The sequence below is a fragment of the Contarinia nasturtii genome, unplaced genomic scaffold, assembly GCF_009176525.2.
Source record: "Contarinia nasturtii isolate CC-2019 unplaced genomic scaffold, AAFC_CNas_1.1 Cnas_scaffold_1240, whole genome shotgun sequence".
Taxonomy (NCBI): Eukaryota; Metazoa; Arthropoda; class Insecta; order Diptera; family Cecidomyiidae; genus Contarinia; species Contarinia nasturtii.
Genome location: NW_022198581.1, coordinates 1219931 through 1238127, shown reverse-complemented (window position 1 = coordinate 1238127; position 18197 = coordinate 1219931). Strand labels below are relative to the sequence as shown.

At 32.7% G+C, this 18197-nt stretch overlaps 2 protein-coding genes across 2 annotated transcripts; both read right to left on the bottom strand.

Moving 5' to 3' along the window:
- LOC116345151 (AAC-rich mRNA clone AAC11 protein-like) lies at positions 1 to 1488 on the bottom strand. Its single transcript, XM_031774270.1, has 3 exons — positions 1314 to 1488; positions 735 to 1138; positions 1 to 379 (listed from the first exon to the last, which is right to left on the bottom strand). Exons 1-3 carry the CDS (start codon positions 1465 to 1467, stop codon positions 119 to 121), a joined length of 819 nt encoding a protein of 272 aa, XP_031630130.1. The 5' UTR covers positions 1468 to 1488; the 3' UTR covers positions 1 to 118.
- LOC116345059 (protein bric-a-brac 1-like) lies at positions 1468 to 17960 on the bottom strand (the record flags this gene model as incomplete). Its single annotated transcript, XM_031774106.1, has 8 exons — positions 17878 to 17960; positions 16017 to 17747; positions 15157 to 15804; positions 14556 to 14794; positions 2260 to 2320; positions 1841 to 2176; positions 1630 to 1736; positions 1468 to 1527 (listed from the first exon to the last, which is right to left on the bottom strand). Coding segments are annotated over exons 2-8 (1659 nt in total), but the record flags the coding sequence as incomplete, so codon positions are not given.
- Positions 17961 to 18197: the final 237 nt, after the last annotated feature.

Here is an 18197-nt window from a genome sequence, read left to right as displayed (position 1 = left end):
TGTTGAAAGCAAGAAACCGATGGTAATTAACAAAAGCAACGAAATAACAAGAAAATTAAATAATAAACGATTGTTGAAAATGGTGGTTTTGTTTTATAGCTGCATTGCTGTCGCATTTTTACTGACCTCGACATTCAGTCAATGGTTCCATCTTGATTTTATCTCTTGTATTTGAATTCGGACTAGCTTCCGATTCATCAAAATCGTTGAGTTCATCGGTAAACAACGGTGGCTCCTCGTTCGGCGATGTTGATGTCAAAAAACCATGCAGAGATGATTTGAATGGCAGCCCATTGATCGCAATATCAACGCCAACTGAATCAAAATCAACGATTGGAAAATTTATTTGCTTTTCGCCAATCGGACTGCTTACTGCTTCCTTTTTTAAAGACACAAGTTAAATAAATTGAATTGACATTATGAATGGGTGTTAAAGGACGTTTGTTCATTCTATAGCAAAATTATCTACTATTTACGCGTAAAACCAACATTTTTGCTTCCATTCATGGATTATTTAGTTTCAGAGCTTCTAAAAGCTATTCGACCAATCTTACAATTTTTTTTTTTTTTTCTAACAATCATCATTTTTGGAGACCGACGGAGTGTGTTATCAACCAAAAATAATGATTTGTCGAAAATTGAAATTGAATTTCAGCTTCTTTTATTTTACAGTTTTACAGTACAAATTAAAAAAAAAATATATGAAACATATTTGATTTTCTTTGTTATCTTACCGATGTTTCCTTGGTGTTGTTGTTGTTATTATTATTATTGTTACTGCTTGAGCTCGTTTTATTCAAATGTTTGAGTTGTTGTTCAATAATATTTGAATTTCGTGATGTTTTTTCATTTCGGTTCATAGATTCGGTGTGACAATGTTTTGATGTTTCTGTATGCGGTGGCGTTCTCGAATCGTTGCTACGATTGCGAGTGCGATTTGATATGAGATCACCGTTGCCGCTCAAATTATGTTGTTGCATCAAATGTAAGCTCGACAAGCCGCTTATGCTATGGATATTTGGTATAGCTGGTGATGCTAATCGCGGCATTGGAAAATTCATTTCATGACTGTTCGGCTGACTAGATGTGGCGGGTGATCCCAATTTCGGTTGCTTTAAACAACCTACACCACCGCTATCTAATTGGATTTGAAAAATGTCACATTTTCATTCAAATGATTTTTAAAACATTGAACTCGAAATTTAATCGAAAGAAGAAATCGTTATGATTTATCATAAAAAAAGAAGAAAACAAGGTGAGGCCGCCAAAACAAAATATTTAAATATACCATTCGTCTACAGTGGTGGTAGTACCTGAACGAAGATTAAAGTTTGACAAATCGGATTCGGAATGGTGTTGATTAGCGACGGCAGCATTTAAGTGTTGTTGCCGAAGTCCCATAACAGCGGCCATTGCAACAGCCGCTTCAGAAGGAATTGAATCATTTGCACCGCTACTGGATGACATTAAACCATTTGGAGATGAATGAAAACCAGGAATCGCACCGTCATGAAACGGATAAACCGGCTACAAAACAACCACAATTGAAACACACACACACACATAAAACAATAAACTAAATGAAAACCAAAAATATATATGTGAAAGCAAACATTTGAAAATACTTACGGAATGTCGGCCATATGCGGCGGCTGCAGCAGCTGCGGCTGCCAAATGAATACTCGGATCATCCTTTAAATCTTTTGCATCACGAAACACAACGGCTTTAATGACACCTTTTAACAAAAAATATTAAAATGAAATAAATGCACAGTGACATTGGCTCGAATGGAGTAATCAAAATGTGTTAATTTTGAATTAACTAATGGCCATATTATACCTTTTATATGATCATCTGGCCAGATGCCAAGTAGAATGCGTTGCGGTCGTCCTCTTCCCTTTGGTCGTAGATCTAAGCCTGAGTCCATTGATGGACCAAGCATATTGTGAACACGATTTGCATACAGAACAAATGTCGGATATGGAATGTCATATTTTCGTGCCGCTTGCGACAATGACAAACCATCTTTTAAAACGCTAAAAATCGCCTCGGCCATCGTTTCGGGACGCCATGATTTCAGCGGGCCACGTTCACGAAATCGCAAATTATGCACAAGATTTTGATTAGTACTCCAACATTTTTGCCACATCGATTGCAATTGATATTGATAACTTTCTGCCGATAAAAAACACATTTCGACCGTTTTTGTTTTGTTGTTGTTACCGAATTTCGCATTCAATATTTTTCAATTAACTTACCAGCCAAAGTATTTGTTGATGGAACTCCCGGCCATGTCTGTGCTGTTTCCATGACTTTTGCCTAAAAAATGGCCATATAAAATATACAAGTGTGAAAAAAGTTGGATTGCTTATGTGCGATAAACGTATATATATTCTTTTTGTATTCGTAGAAAATATTTGACTGGATTAAATTTTGATCAAAGCAGATATTATGCGTGTTTAATTGATAATACAAAATCAGGCGTCGAAGGTTTTTTCATCGAAATGAAATGATAATTAAGAATTGTAACGAATAAATAAACATTAAAGAGCTATCCAACTGCGTGAAATATGAATAAAAATTTGACGAAAACAACAACCGACGAGGGTGAGTTGCTGTCAGCCGGTTAGTTATCCTTACGAAAAGGGTTAAACGTTCTATTTCTCACTGTGTCTTTCGATAAATATTCTATTAAATATAAAATAACATAAAAGAATATGAAAATTACTTTCTACACCAATGACAGCACTCCGTTCGGTTCATGTTCAAAATTCATAAGCCGTACCATATGATGAATGGAAGACGGCCGAATCGAAATTTATTTGTGACATAAATAAAATTAAATATTGAACAACAAAAGTAAACTCACACCAATGGCGAGGACGACAACGATGAGGACGGCAAACAGCTAACGACTCTAATGTCGAACTCGACACATCAGACAAACATATTAATTAAGTTAAAACCAAATATTTCCAAGCCCATAAATATTTTCTATTTGTATTGTGGATCTTCACACAAATGTGTTTTTTTTTGTTGCCAACATATACAATATAAAACCAGCCCATGTTTATGGCGCGGTTTGTATAATACAACAATGGGCATTTTTTGAAAATGACAAAAAATTTAATCAATTCATAATTTGACATTGTCGAAAGGAGAGATATATTCTAAAAATAGATTTTGCAATACGTCGTCATTAATTACAGGCAAGTCCTAGGACAAATCTGTACAAATCGTTTTAATATATTGACAAATTTGTGAATTTCTTAATCCATATGCATGCACGGTTTATACTTAAAAAACGATAATGAAGGAAATATGGCAAAAAATATGCGATAAACATTAGCCAGACAAACCACTGAACAACTGCTGACCATAAAATTCCCAAACAAAGCAGTGACTGAGCAAAAAAAACGATACTTGCAAAAAAAAATCGACGCTTACAAAAAAATCTATTCATAATAATATTATTAAATAAGAATATAAGATATGGCAATGGCAACACTACCGGCTTTCATGATAGGAATGGTCATTAAATTGTGTAATATTTATGAAAATGCCGAAAGATAGATAAATACGGTTGAGCTAACGATAGGGTGAGACGAAGCGATAAGAAGAAAGGGCAAGAAGAAATGAGACAAAAAATGCTAAACCATTAACCAGGTACAACAATATAGTAAGTGGAAAAAATCGACGTCGGAATATTACCGATGTTACAACACATCGAAGGCAGAAAAAAAAATCGGAACCGGTTTTATGGTCGTCATGTACTCATATTTATATGTATATATTATCATTGTTAGCTACCACTCATCTCTCATTAAAGTCTGGGCTCGCGTCTGTGTCTGTGAGGTGGCTGGTGGTGAGAGGTCAGAGGTGTACATTTGCCAATGTATATGAAGAATAACATTAATGTGATGGTGGCCGAAAGCAATATCGGAACGAAAAAAATCACCTCCATGCACTAAAACCGCCACCAAAACCATTTTCTTTTGTTTCAGGCAATTTATTTTAGCAGCGGTGCCTTTTTTTATGGATGCCTTTTGCTTCTCATCTATCGTACTTATTCTTCTCTTATTTTGTTTGTAATACACTTTTTTCTATATCAACTTTTACTCTTTTTTTATTCTTATCAGACTGACGTTAAATGACTTTTCTCTGACTGGTTGGTGTGTGGTGTGCCGTTGCTGCTGTTGCCTTTCATTTAATTTATTTCATTCATAACACATTTAATATTTTATTAATACGAACGAAACATTTAAATATGCGAGCGAGAAAAAAACACAGGACGAACAAAGCAAGAACGTTTATCGAAAAAAAAGTGAAAGGGTTGAAGCTTGGACATTGGCTTTTGTTGAACATTGTATATATCAATGTTTTTTTCCCTATGTTCTTTTAGGTTTTTTTTCACTCTTTCTCTGTGATGAACTCTTTTTTTTTTGTGTTTTTATTTATTACAATATTTTTGGTATGTGTGAGTGTCCAGTGTGTTTTACGTGTCCAGCATTTCTTCGACGCTACCTTGGTATCTCTTTCCCTCATTCTTTCCCTTTTTTAACTCTGTCTCTTTCTCGGTGTATATTTGCGTTTTTTCTTTGTTTTTTTTTTGTTGGGTGTCCTATTTGTTCATCGACGGTGCGTCTTCATTCATTTAGCGCGCATTTATTAAATACAATATAATAGATTTGGTTATGTGATGTTCGTACAAAATTTAAATATGAAATACACAATGAATGGTAAAATATAGACTTTTATAAATATTTTAACAGAAGGTTGTCGAATTTTTTTATTCTGTTATGTTCGTACATTCTGTTTGTTTCGGTTCGTGTCCTTTTTGGTTTCACTCTCACTTGTCGGTCGATGAGTTGCTGACTCTGCGAGAGAGGGGGATTCTGGTTCACGTTTTTTTTCTTCTCTAATTGTGCACATCCATTGCCGCTGTGTATTTGCGTTATGTACATTTTAAAAATTTCTTTGATAGACAGCAATGGCCAATAGAGTAATCGGATATTTGGTGGCGACGAGTGCTGAACGTAAACGTATAAAATATCATAATTAAATTCACAATACAAAGAGAGAGAGCGAGAAAAAAGGGAGAACAAAAAATCAAATTAAAACAAAAATCTATATAAAAAGTGACGCAGACCGTGTTTGAATGCACAGACGCTCACATACATATATCCACACACAACAATCAAAATATAACAGCAACAGAAACAATGAAATCATAATCGTTAAAAACATCGAAGAAGAAAATTGTTGGACGTCCAACGCGCAAATATTAGAAAAATGAAGACATCTAAACCATTTGATGATGATAATAACAACAATAATAATGAATATAATTCCTTTTGTCGGTGTGATATTCTATGTTGTAGTAACGAATTAGTATTAATATCAATTTTCCATTGTTCGTCGTCATTTCGGATTCGAGCATTTGTTTCTTTGGATGCGTTTCAGTGTTGTTGTAACTTTTTTTTTTATTTTTCATTTTCAGGGGGTGGATTTTAATTTTCTAAATTTATTTATTATATGTACAATTTACATCGAAAAGCGTGCTATAGTCGTTTTTCGTTATCGCCACCATTGCCTCTATAGACCAAAAAGCAAAGCGATGAAATACATAAGATTTATTTTAATAGATATATATACACTTTCAACGTTCTAAAAACAGTTATTATTCACATGCAACGAAAAATGAGCGCATATTCCATTCGGTTGAAAGGGCTTTCTTTCTCTCACTTTTTCTCTGTCTATCTCAAAATAAATTGTATATTATGTTTTCCTTGTCTGCACGGCAATTTCAAAAGGTCAAACTAAATTTTTGATTAAAAATTTATCGCATGTTCTTCTTCATATATTTTTTGTTCTCTCTCTTTATGTCTCTCTTTCCGTTGTATCAGGCGTGAATTGTTAAATAATCTGTTTGCTTTCTTTTCGGTTTTTAGTTGCTGTTGTTGATTCGTTGTATTCTTTTTGTATCATGAACGAATGTGAAGAGAATAAGAAAGCAAGTGAAAAATACATTTTAATCCAATGAGCACCACCTCCGTGAGCAATTATTTGAATTTAAAGCGCCAATAGGAGCATACAAATAATGAATATATTATTTGTGAAAGAAAAAAAAAACGAAGCAAGAACGAAAAGATATTTCATAGTGATTTGATTGTTCAATGTGTGCTGTCGATATACACACAGACTCAATGCTTGTTCGTTCTCTCCCTTTTCTTTCATTCACACACAATTTGTGAATTTCATAATGCATGTTTTTCATCATTTTTATTTATATTTTATTATTTATTTTACTAGCGAAGACCACTCGATTTATTGAGACATTTTCGATAATTTTCACATTGAAGTTATTACACAATTAGAATAATTTTGATAAATAGCTTTTGTTACATTAAAACCGTATGAAATGAAAGTAGCGTGTCGAAAATGATACTTGACTATAATTGGTTCATGTATTCAGCACTTATATTCATCAAAATATGAATATTTTAAGTAAAATGATTTCATCGGAAATAAACAATGTTCATTAAGAAAATGAAGAAGAAAACGTCTTCATTTTCGGAAAGGCTTAAACAATTTGAAGACATGTACCAATTAAAGTAAATACTATCGATTTATTCTCTTGGTCATTTTTCTCTTCTTCTTCTTGAATTTTGAATTTGATACGGTTTGATGCAATACTGCTAAATTAGAGACAATTTATTTGATCGGAAATTATGATGGAATGTCTCGTTTTGTCAGAAATGGCACAAATAAAAATGAATGACAAAAAATTAAAAAAATACATAAGATCTATTCGAGAAAAAAAATATAACGCAACATACATTGCATTCAATTTTCATTGAATACATGCATATCAATTATCAATTATGAGACATAAATGATTTGCTTGATTGTGTTAAAAAGTCAATCATCAACTACGATGAAAATCATAAGAAAACCGATTGTGCACTTAATACCAATGTGACTCATTCACAACAAGACAATTAGTACATATTGATTGATTCATTAGTCACAAAGCATAAATTTTAATTGGATTCAGATCAAGCAAATAACTTTATTGCTTCCAATCAAGAGAGAACGAGAGCACACAAATATTGTGAAATTCACTCATGCAGCCGGAACCCGAGATCAATTTCTATTACCTAATTGAAAATGTTGCCTGTTATGTATGTATTAGATGAAATTAAAGGCGATATCATGTGTGTGTATGTGTGTGTGCACTTGCATTAGCCAAAGAATAAAGATCAATGAAATTCATTGAATGAATAAATATCAAATCATTAAAAAAAGCACACAAAACAATATAAATATACCTATGAACTGCAAGACAGAAAAGCGAACGATGTAATATAAATAAATTATCAATCGTATTTCTCTCTCTCTCTCTTTCTCGCACTCTTCTTTCTGCTGAATTATTTCAAAATGTTAAATAAGTGCAATTTATTTGTGTGAATGAGACAGTTTGCTTTTAATTAGTGAATTATTGCAAAATTGCATTGAAATACATACAACAGGTAGTGTGTAGCCAATCCCATTTTCAATTTGATATATATGATTTGGCATTGTCATCATTTAAACTTAATGTGAGTCAATGTGTTTGATATCTAAAAGCAGAAAAAAAGCACGCAAGACTCCCTCCTCATGCCGTGTCATACACACACACACAAAGGAAAACTCTGACCATTTTCAACATTTTCGAAACACTCATGGACACATCGAAAAGTAGTTTTATTACGATTACTTTGTTATTTCAACTCTCTTTTTTTCATCGTTTACAGATCCATTTTAATTAAACACAATTTATGCACTTTATTTATTCATTAACATCGATTTTGTTACTCTCGATTCGAAGTGAGTTCAATCTATATGTATGAATATATTTATGCATTGTCACTTTTCTTCTTCAACTGGCCATACAAACAATTAATTGATTTATTCGAAAAGCTCATTTGAATCGACCAAAAAACATCGAGGAAAAATCGCTTAAAATGTGATAAAACCGCGAAATAAAAAAAAAACATTTGCATTTTCGCAGTGTATGATTGTATGATATTTTTGTTTTTCGTTCGTAATTGAAGTTCAATTGGTCTGTCTGTCTCAGTTGAAAATGATCTCAGACAATGAATTTCATTTAATGAACAAAAAAGAATACTTTTCTCTTTTTTTTTTAAATGAATTCAAATTTTGTTTGTCAAAATATGAGGAGACATTTACGATATTACAACCATACAAACTAATTTCAATTCAGTCCAAAACTAAAGACATAAATTAGAAATTAATAATAGAACTTATTGTCAATAATGAAAGATACGTTTGGGAAACAAAGAATTTCATTAAAGTCTACTGGCAAATTATTACAATTTTCTCTAAATGATATGTTCTAAATTATAAATTTTTTTACGAAATGAAATGAAACGGCATAAATTACACGAAATACATAAAAGAAACGAAATAATTTACTAGAAAAAAATAAACTTGTATTAATACACTTAACATGGTTTCCAACCCCTAGATTTGACCTCGATCAAAATTCGATTATTATAGATCTTATAAAGTTTTCTATATAAATGGATTTTAATTGAATATATGCAAATTCTAACTGACGAATATACGTTAATGGGAGAAAAGATAATAATAAAATTTACGGATAATATTGACATCATCTTTATTTCAATATTCGCATATTTAATGCGGTGGTCATCTATTAATTGCATCAATTATCCATTGATAAACGAATATATTCAACGAATACATGAAATGCTAAGAATAACTAGAACATTTTAATGTTTTGATAAAAGAATAATTGCATAAATTTCGTTCAATAACAGCAATATGCTTGCAAATTGGTGCGCCAACTTTTTAATTAAAGGCATGCAGTTGATGGAATTTTTTATTTATATTTCGTGTATAGATATTTATATATTTCATATATTGCCGTACATTTTCCGCCAATTCTCTGGACTGCTGGTGTTTTGTGTTATTGAAATGGAATAGGGTAAACAAATGCATACGTTTCAGCAATACAATATAAGAATAGATTTGTTTGGTGAATGACTTGGGGCATATTGGATCAGTGATTTAAAATCGGGGTAAATAAATTTTCGTGCACATCAACAATTTAATAAAGGATATTTTTAGAATTCGACTTTTCGAATTAGCCGATGAATACTTTTGTGGAGGCGGTCGTGGTCGATATTTTTGTCAGCTGTTGCAAGTTGAGTCAATTTTGCCTCGTTTTATTGCAACTTTTAATACCTTTTGATTTCTGTGCCTTCCTTAAGGTATTACACAACATCTAATATTCAAGAAAAGTTCAGAAAATGAAATCGCCTCTTCTGATCGCTTTTGCCTTTCCTCGTGCTTTGCTTTCTTCCATATATTTTTTTTAAATAAAGCTAAATTGTTTTATGCAAATCAAGTACGGAAGTACGCAAGCAAAATAAACGCTTATTTGCTCCTCCGATTTTCTCTTTTTTTCATATTCACATTTTTTTCTTCTTCAATCTTTTGATTTCTGGTGTGCAATTTACCATAATTTAGATATTGGTTTTTCCTAGGGGAAAATGACTCGTTGTAAGTTCATAAGTATCTGTAAGTTTCACAAGTTCGCGTAAGTTCTCTTGAGTTCTATATACATTTTTGTAAGTTCGTCCAAGTTTTACGTAAGTTTCTATAGATTACTAGTAAGTTTTTCAACGTCAATTGAAAATCGCAGAATGTTGTAAATGGTAATAAATGTTAGTCATGTCTGATTCAATAGAAAATAATTTGTATAAATAAGTCGAGCAGGTTTTCGGTGAAAAAATACCAAGAAATATAAATTCGTCTAATTAGACGTCATTTTTGAAAGAGTCTGTTTTGATAGTGAATAATCAGTATTAAGTATGAGTGTTGAGAGCGATGCTTCAATATCAAAATCAGGTCTTTTAAGGATGATGTCCAATTTACTAATTGGATTGGTAATTTTTATTTTAAAATACGTTCTATTTTTTTGTCCAAATTATTTGCAGCGTGAGATGTAATTAAGAAAAGTTGACCAGCGTTGTGTCATTTGACTACTACATGTGCGACTGTTTCGGCATGTTGACGCATATCGAACTTACAGCAGTGTGTTAATGTATATGGACAAAGCGTAAGTTCGTAAAAATTCTCATAAGTAGCGTGCGATTTCATAAGTTCGTCTAAGTTTTTGTAAGTTTTTCGTACAATTCTATAGGTTTCGTCGAACTTATAAGTAGTCATTTGCCCCTAGGGGTTTTCATTTAGTTCACGCGAGATTTCGATTGCTTTATTCGTTGGCACTTATGTCATATGTACATGTATGCATTCTGCATATTCTAATAATTTTTCTAACATAGTACCATCCAAAGAGAAGCTTGTAAACATGCTGCCATTTTCAATGAAAATGAAACCAAATGACGATGAAAATTATGCGAAAAACAACAATGACGACGACGACGACAACGCGCGACGACGGCAACCACCAAATAAAATAAAAACTCGAAAGGCAAACGAGGTGAATTTGTGCGCCCATAAAAGAATGGATAAAATATTCATAAGGGTGAAAATGCACAAAATATATTTTATTCGAATTAAAAATAAACTAATATTTGAGCGAAGCATGGATTCGGAGTACAATGTTGTTTCAATAGTCAGTCGTAAGTGCACACATATTCATACTCGCGGTTCGGGAGAAAAAAAAACTTCAAATATGAATGAAGTATGTGAATTTCCGCTATTTCAACTCGAAGAAGGCGATGAACAAATGTACGAAAAATAATTGAAAAAAATAGAAGAAGAAGCAAAAAAATAATACAGAACAATTGCTTGCAAAGAATGAGTGAAGAAGTGCCGGAAATTAAGAATGCATAGCCTCGTTTGTGTACAACTTTATATCACAGATTGTATGTGTGTATATGTTGTATGTCCCCGATTTTTCAAATGCTCGGCATTCGGAACGCGCGCTTTTCTTCATGCATTTTCTTTATTTTCATTTATTTTACGATAAATATTAATAGTGCTAAGAAAACCACACCTTCAAGCATGTGTGGAAGACATCAGTGGCTGCTTCAAATGGTGCTTGCTTTGTGTAAATCTTATTCATTCGGCGCTGACACGACCAACGCTCAAGTGTATTGCATATATGTGCACGAATAATGTTATTGTGCCAGCGAAGGTGATATAAATGCACTTTTGGCTTTTGGTAAATTCAATGTCTTATAGATGTGCATATTAAAACGTCACACAGAAAAGCCACACACTTTACTTTCATTACACGATATCTCGATTTATTCTTCTTCTTCGCCTCTATTCTTATTCTATTCTTATTCGTTATTTTTGATCTTTGTGGAAATTAGTTGTGATTGTAAATTTAAAAAAAAAACATACGACGGCATGGTATGGTTTGCTTGTACAATACAGCGTGGATTAAATAAATCGGGCCAACATCGTGATTTAAGAGAATAATTTTCGTTATATAATTCGCATATTTTCCACAACGGTGTAGTATGGTTAAAGTATGCGACCGTTAAAAGTACGCAACGTCTTATAAAAATTTATTGCTAATATTATTGGATATTATAAACCATACGTTTCATTGGAAAAAAATGAACATAAAGTTTTTACAAAAAAAAATTGTCTGCAATACTTTTTCAATATATTATATAATATAAATACAGCAAGGAACTTTCAAATACGGCAAGTTGTAAATATTGCTGAATATATAAATATAAGAAAATTTGTGAATGTGTGTCGAACGATAGACAAGGATAAAAGAACATCAACATTTCAATCTATAAAATTCTCACGTTTAAAATACGAATTCAAATAAAAAAAATAACACCTTATGCCATCGAAAAACTAGCTCACATTTGTTGCGAACTTACACAACAACAAAAAGTCCTTCTTTGCTTACATCACTTTCTTAATGAAACGACCGAAACGAGTTGAAAACAATTGAATGAAATATTGCAGTGGCAATCCAACATGAAAAACGAAAAGTAAATGAACAAAAGAAATATATATATTGCAGAAATGCACCGATATAGAATGGTACGTGTGAAATTTCCGAAATAGAAATTCTTGGCGGTGCAAATGGCAATGAAATCATAACATATACACAATACATTTACAGAATATGGTCTCTTTGCATAAGAGGGACAACGACTAACGACCACTATATATACTGCCAATATCGCATTTTCTAACTTTAATGCAAACATCAATAAAATAACATAAAATGTAAATGTAATTAATGTTATATTAACAAACAGTCGAAATGACCTTTGTTTTGTGTGTTCGGACAGGAAACGCACCTGAATTTATTACATGATGCATACCACATTTGAATTTTACTTTTCAAGTATATTTTCCTACTTTCACACACACACACACACACCATGCATTTTAATGTTGAATTTACACTTTAATGTTCTTTAAATTGTTTCGTGGGTTTTTTCCCTGTTTTAAATTAATGTTTCAATGCTATCAGTGCTTTGAAAACGAAGAAAATTTGAGAATTGGCTGGAACATTTTTGAGTCTCTTTTAATTAGTTAAAATTGAAGCTCAGCATTTTGGGTAGTGTTCCTGTGTTCTTGTTTTTTTGACGGTGTTAAAATTTATTAATGTATTTCGTACGTTAGAAAGAAGGGGTTCTCGTTCCAAGTAATGTTTTTCACAAACAATTTTTTTTCGAAAGACGCTTTATTTCAAAGAATATGCTCATTAAACAAACATTAACAAGAAACATTTCCACTCCTTGTACATGATGTGACCGAGTCTTTATCGTGGTTATTATTTCATAATTCATTTGGATTTTTTTTATGAGTTCCATGTGGTGATGACGCCTTCATTAAAATGAATTTATGTGGAAAAAAATTAAGCTATTGAACCGAATTTGAACAGTGATCGATTGAAAATGACCAAAAAGTTATGGTACACTTTTTTGGACTTTGGGATACACTTTTTTTACAATCAGAAGTGAGAAAAATATTGGAATATGTATTTTTTTTTTGAAAATTCAAACATGACCAGTCAACGCAGACATCATTCGTGATGAATATTGGATGACAAAAGAGAAAAAGTTCATGAAAAACATAATCAAAGGTGTATAAGTGTGCTTGTGTGAATATAAAAAAAAGGACGACACACGGGCAGGACATCTTGCATTTCCTCATCGGCCATGCATGTATCAAACAACGTGGATAGAGACAAAAACAAAGTTTTTTCTTCTTTAAAACATAATACATTTAAATCGGTGTATTTTTTCGTTACTTATTTGTATTTAAAACATGTCATCATCCTTCTTCATCATATAGCAATAGATTTTTCATGAATACTTAATCCCTTGTTTTTTGTTTTTTTTTCTTCCTTCTTTTGTTTTAAATATGTTTAACTCGAATCACGACATCGTGAGAAATGTTTGAAACCGATTTTGATTGGACAAAATGAAAACTCACAAATATTATAACTTTTTGTATATAAAATGTAATAATAGATGTCAAAAATGAATAAATAGAATACATACATATTCAATATATTGAATTATGGCGCATGAAAGTAAAGGCGAGCGCATACCACATTTGCTAGACAACAAATACATTGTACTTGTGTGTATGAGCAACCCCAATTAGATAATGGTATGGTAAAATAATTGACTTATTATATGTGTAACATGAATGAGTTCAATAGAGAGAGAAAAAAGAAATATGTATCCTCCAACTCTGCACTATATGAATTGGACGTGGGTGAATATGGTAGAACGCACTATGATATTTGCGTGTATTTTTATAAATTCGAAAATGCAGCTACACTAATTCTAGAGAAGAAAAAAAAAACACATAAAACTAATTCCATGATATGAAATCGTCGAAAATATAATAGTCGACGTTACGTTTTAATTCCAACCATTTTACTAAATGGCTATTGGTGTCTTTTCTATTCCTCGTCCGATTTACGCTTACACCAAGTCTAAAACTGTTTATTCAAATCACAATTTCGATCACCAATTGATGAATTTTATTTTAATGATATTAAAATTGAACTAATTTAAAATTTAAAAGATAGTTTCGATTGTTTTTATCGGAAAGACTAACATTGCCGTCGTCATTTTGGTTGTTGAAAAGTTTAAGTTTTTTTTTAAGCTGTAATTAGATCGATAGTTCACATAGCAATTTTCTTCATTAGTAAAATATCCTATGTAGGGGAAAAAAATCATTGTTTGGCTTTCTTATATTGAAGTACTGTTGTTAACAAACATTTAATTCTTGTTTTTTTTTCGTTTTCTCAATGTAAATCTCTTGATTCTGTCCAATGGAAAGAGAACTATAATTACGATTTTATCGGAATATTTAACTAAAATGAATTACTCTTCAAATAAATGCCGGTTAAGTGGTATTTTAACTGATTTTTCTTCTAAATCAATACTTTTGACGATTCATTTACCAGAGGGTTCTTTTCATTTCCAAATGATTTGAATTAATTGTTCAACGGCAATCTTTTTTATTTTAAATTGAACGAACAAGAGTTAAAACTTACCCGTTCTTCTTCGCGAATCATTTCAGCAATTCCGGGCTTGATTTCCATATCTTCGGTAGTTGTGAGCGATACTAATGGATCAACGGATGACTGTGAAGTTATTGGAAATAGTGTTGTACTGATGTTAGTTGCGTGACGTCCAGCAGAAGACGGTGATATATTGTTCCGGCCTTTTTGCGTTACCGATGTTGATTGGGCGGCATTTGTATTTATTGCAAATTCACTTGCCGTCGCTGTATCTGAAGTATGGTACCATTTCACGTATTAATTTTTTTCGAAGAAAGCATTCAATTATATTGCGAGAGTGTATCAAAGTTTTGCAAAAAAAAAAAAATGTTTCCCTTACAAACATGTAAATCTTAAACTCGAAAAAATAATAGTAATGTTTTTGAGCTGTGAAAAACTTTTTTCGGAAAAGTTTTTTTTTAATCATTTATTCTGATATATTAAAATTTAATATAAAATTTTAACTCCGAATATATATAAAATATTCGAAATTTTGAATGAGAAACATTTTCGGGTAATTTGATTTTTCGCCGCAATTTGCTTTTACGTTTGGAAAAAAATTATTTGTTTAATTTGTTTGTGTGTGTTTTTTTACCGATTCTTGGACTGTCTGTTGAATGTCGATCGAATGTAGGCGATGTCCGTTTTGTTCGTCGATGTTTTTCCAATGGCGGTGAAGTGTTGCTTCGATTTTCATCCCATTCAACCGATAGCCGTTTATGTGGTCGCGATTTTTTAATTGATGGCGTTTCAGCTCGACTATGTTCGGACGGTTGTTGTGGACTATCTGAACGGGATTTTTTCGATTCCGTATTGAATTCATGTTCGCCATTTACTTCAGTTAGGCCACGTATTTTTAACATTTCAGCGACACGTAATAATGGACCAATTTCGGCTTGGCTCACCTTGATTTCACCTTTGTACATAAATTCAACGATTGCTTTCAATTCAGTCCATTTGACATCGCGCATTATAATTATTGGATGTTGACACGGATTGTCAAAAAATAAGCTTTGAAAATACGGTGAACATGCCGATAGTACCATTTTATGGGCTTTTATGGATTGGCCATCACATGCCAGTGTTACATCAACAAATGATTCATTTTGTAGCAATTGATCGAATACATTTGTTAAATTTCGTCCATAATTATTCCAACGAAGACAAAATTGTTGGTGGGCCGAATTCACAGTGATTTTATCGCAAATATTATCAGCATCAATGTCAATGGTAGGTGTTGATACTAAAAAGTAGCAAAACATGCATTTTGTTTACATTCAGCCAAAGGTCAAAATGTGTAACAGTCAATGATCAATTGAGCCAGAATAGCAAAAAACAAAATAAACCAACACACAGTTTATGGTTATTTGGTTTTTTTTTTATTTGGCCAAATAGATCATGCACATTCATTAAACAAATTGTCTTTTATTTTGCTAAACACAATTGGATCCTTACGATTTGCAGAAAATGGTTCATCATCTTGATAGACATCGGTTGATTTAGCGGCAAGTGATTGAAAATCGGTTGGTGAATCGCAGACAAGCTCAGACGATTTGCGATGAATTGATGAGTCCGATGAGTTGTGCTTGATTTGTGGTGACTGATGTCGACTCGTTGATCGCAACGGCGGCGATGGTGAAGCGACCGGTGTCGTTTTTGACATAATTCTATTGTGTGTATTAAATCCGCTCCTATATTATTTTATCTGAATTGTTATTCTGTGGGTGGGAAAATGTGCTTCTTATTTGCGATCAAACTTGGCATCACCTGAAATTTCGTGATATTATTCACCGATACGTATATGCGTTCAATTTTTCGCTGATGTTTTTTTTTCTGTTTATCTTTTTATATTTTAGCTATCTCGACCAAGTGGTATGTTAAAGCGGATCATAAAATTTGCGAAGTAAAACGGTGTCATTCAATTTGAAGTTGATGGTTAATTTGGTTCGATGCAGAGAATGAATGGCAGCCTGAGTGGCTAAAAGAAAGTAAAATTTTTTATCTGGTCGTGTTATATTGGTGTTGGGTAACTTTTAACAAGAGCACAATGTGGTTCATGAATCCTGGCATGAAAAGTCAGTCGGCTTATATTTTTTTCTTGCACTCTCTCTCTTCCTTCCTCACACTCAGCTCTGTTTTAACAAGTGTGGAGTGGCTATTGTTGTTGTTATTCAAGCGATTGCATTCAATGGGCCCGAAATGCACTTGTTATGCGCGTATATTTGGGTGACGTTGGGTTATATCTAAAAACGGCTGAAATGCACCATCACACACAATGTATATGTCGAAAGTGAACGGGAACGCATCGAGCTTAAGCAGCGAATATATCAAATGGCATCGATTACAGAGAGAAATATCACCCTTTTTGAAATTTTATGTATTTTAGTAGGTGCATTAAGTTGCACACTGTGCACTTTTCTTCCTGTTAGCCCGTGTCGTATGTGTGAATATGTGTGTGCACATGTGTGTGTGCACAATCTATGCTCGGTTTGGTTGCTTGTTTGCTTTGTATGTTTTATCGCGTTTTCAGCATGCACAGGAATCTATCGCTCTCTTCAATCACTAATACAAGCAACAACACATCAACTGAAAACAGCTATAAATGTTTTTATCGCTTTTTCGTCGGTTTTTGCATTCTTGCCGCGGTCTTTTTTTTTTCTCTCGATTCTCTGCCTGTTGTTGATATTTTTTGTTTGTAATTTGGGCTTCGAGTATCCACTCGATAACCTGATGGAGTTCGTATTTTGCCTATTCTAAAATCAATAACGCACAATCATCCATAAAACACAAAACACCACAGGCATGTGATAAAGGATCGTTATATATACCAAAAAATATGTGTTTGTACGCACATTACAATGCACTTGCACACACTGTTGGTTTGTTGCCGAAATAATTTTTTTTAAATAACTCTATTCAAACTTGCTCGTACGTACAACTTTTCGTTTTTTTTTATCCACTTTTTTACTTTTACCACCATTGGCTATCACACGACAGGATGCGTGCTGCAGTTGCAGTTGCAGCGGTTGATTTGGCGATTGTCTATTGATATGAAAACTGACGGAATCTGCTTTTGTAATAGGTTTAAAAATGTGTCCTGTTCATTCAGATACTTAGTGTGCGTGTGTATTAAATAACAAACGAAGAAAGAACCGCTTCACGACACTCGAACGAATTTTTCTTAATCTTTTTTTTTTTGAAAGATAAGATTTGAAAAATAAAAAGAAAGTCCAAGTTAAGCCTCGAAAAAAAATATTTTTTTTTTAAATTGTTACCGAATAGAAAAGAAAACAAAAAACTGAACGACAAACCGAACCGATGTGTATATGATTGAAAACACAAAAACCGTTACGACGGACGATGAAAATAAATATTTCTACACTTTTACACAACACGACGTCTCGATTTAAACTGATATTAGATTTCTTTCCATTAGAGCTCTCAACCATTTAAAAAGCACACAAACACCGAATAATATATACACATATACATTTAAGTCTCTCACACTCTTCTTAGGCGCTCTCACCAAACAAAACGACTACGAGCAGCCAACAACAAATATCCATTTTAGAATAATTCCGAAACGATATAAAGCAGCAGCAGCAGCAACGGCAATACAACGACGGCAAAAGTAAC

Bases quoted from the DNA above. Each gene is read 5' to 3' on its own strand.
- LOC116345151 (XM_031774270.1), bottom strand. From the start codon at position 1,467: ATGTCATCCAGTAGCGGTGCAAATGATTCAATTCCTTCTGAAGCGGCT. The intron at 1,139-1,313 runs GTACTACCACCA...AAATCCAATTAG, and splicing joins AAACTTTAATCTTCGTTCAG to ATAGCGGTGGTGTAGGTTGT. The intron at 380-734 runs GTAAGATAACAA...TCTTTAAAAAAG, and splicing joins ACAACACCAAGGAAACATCG to GAAGCAGTAAGCAGTCCGAT.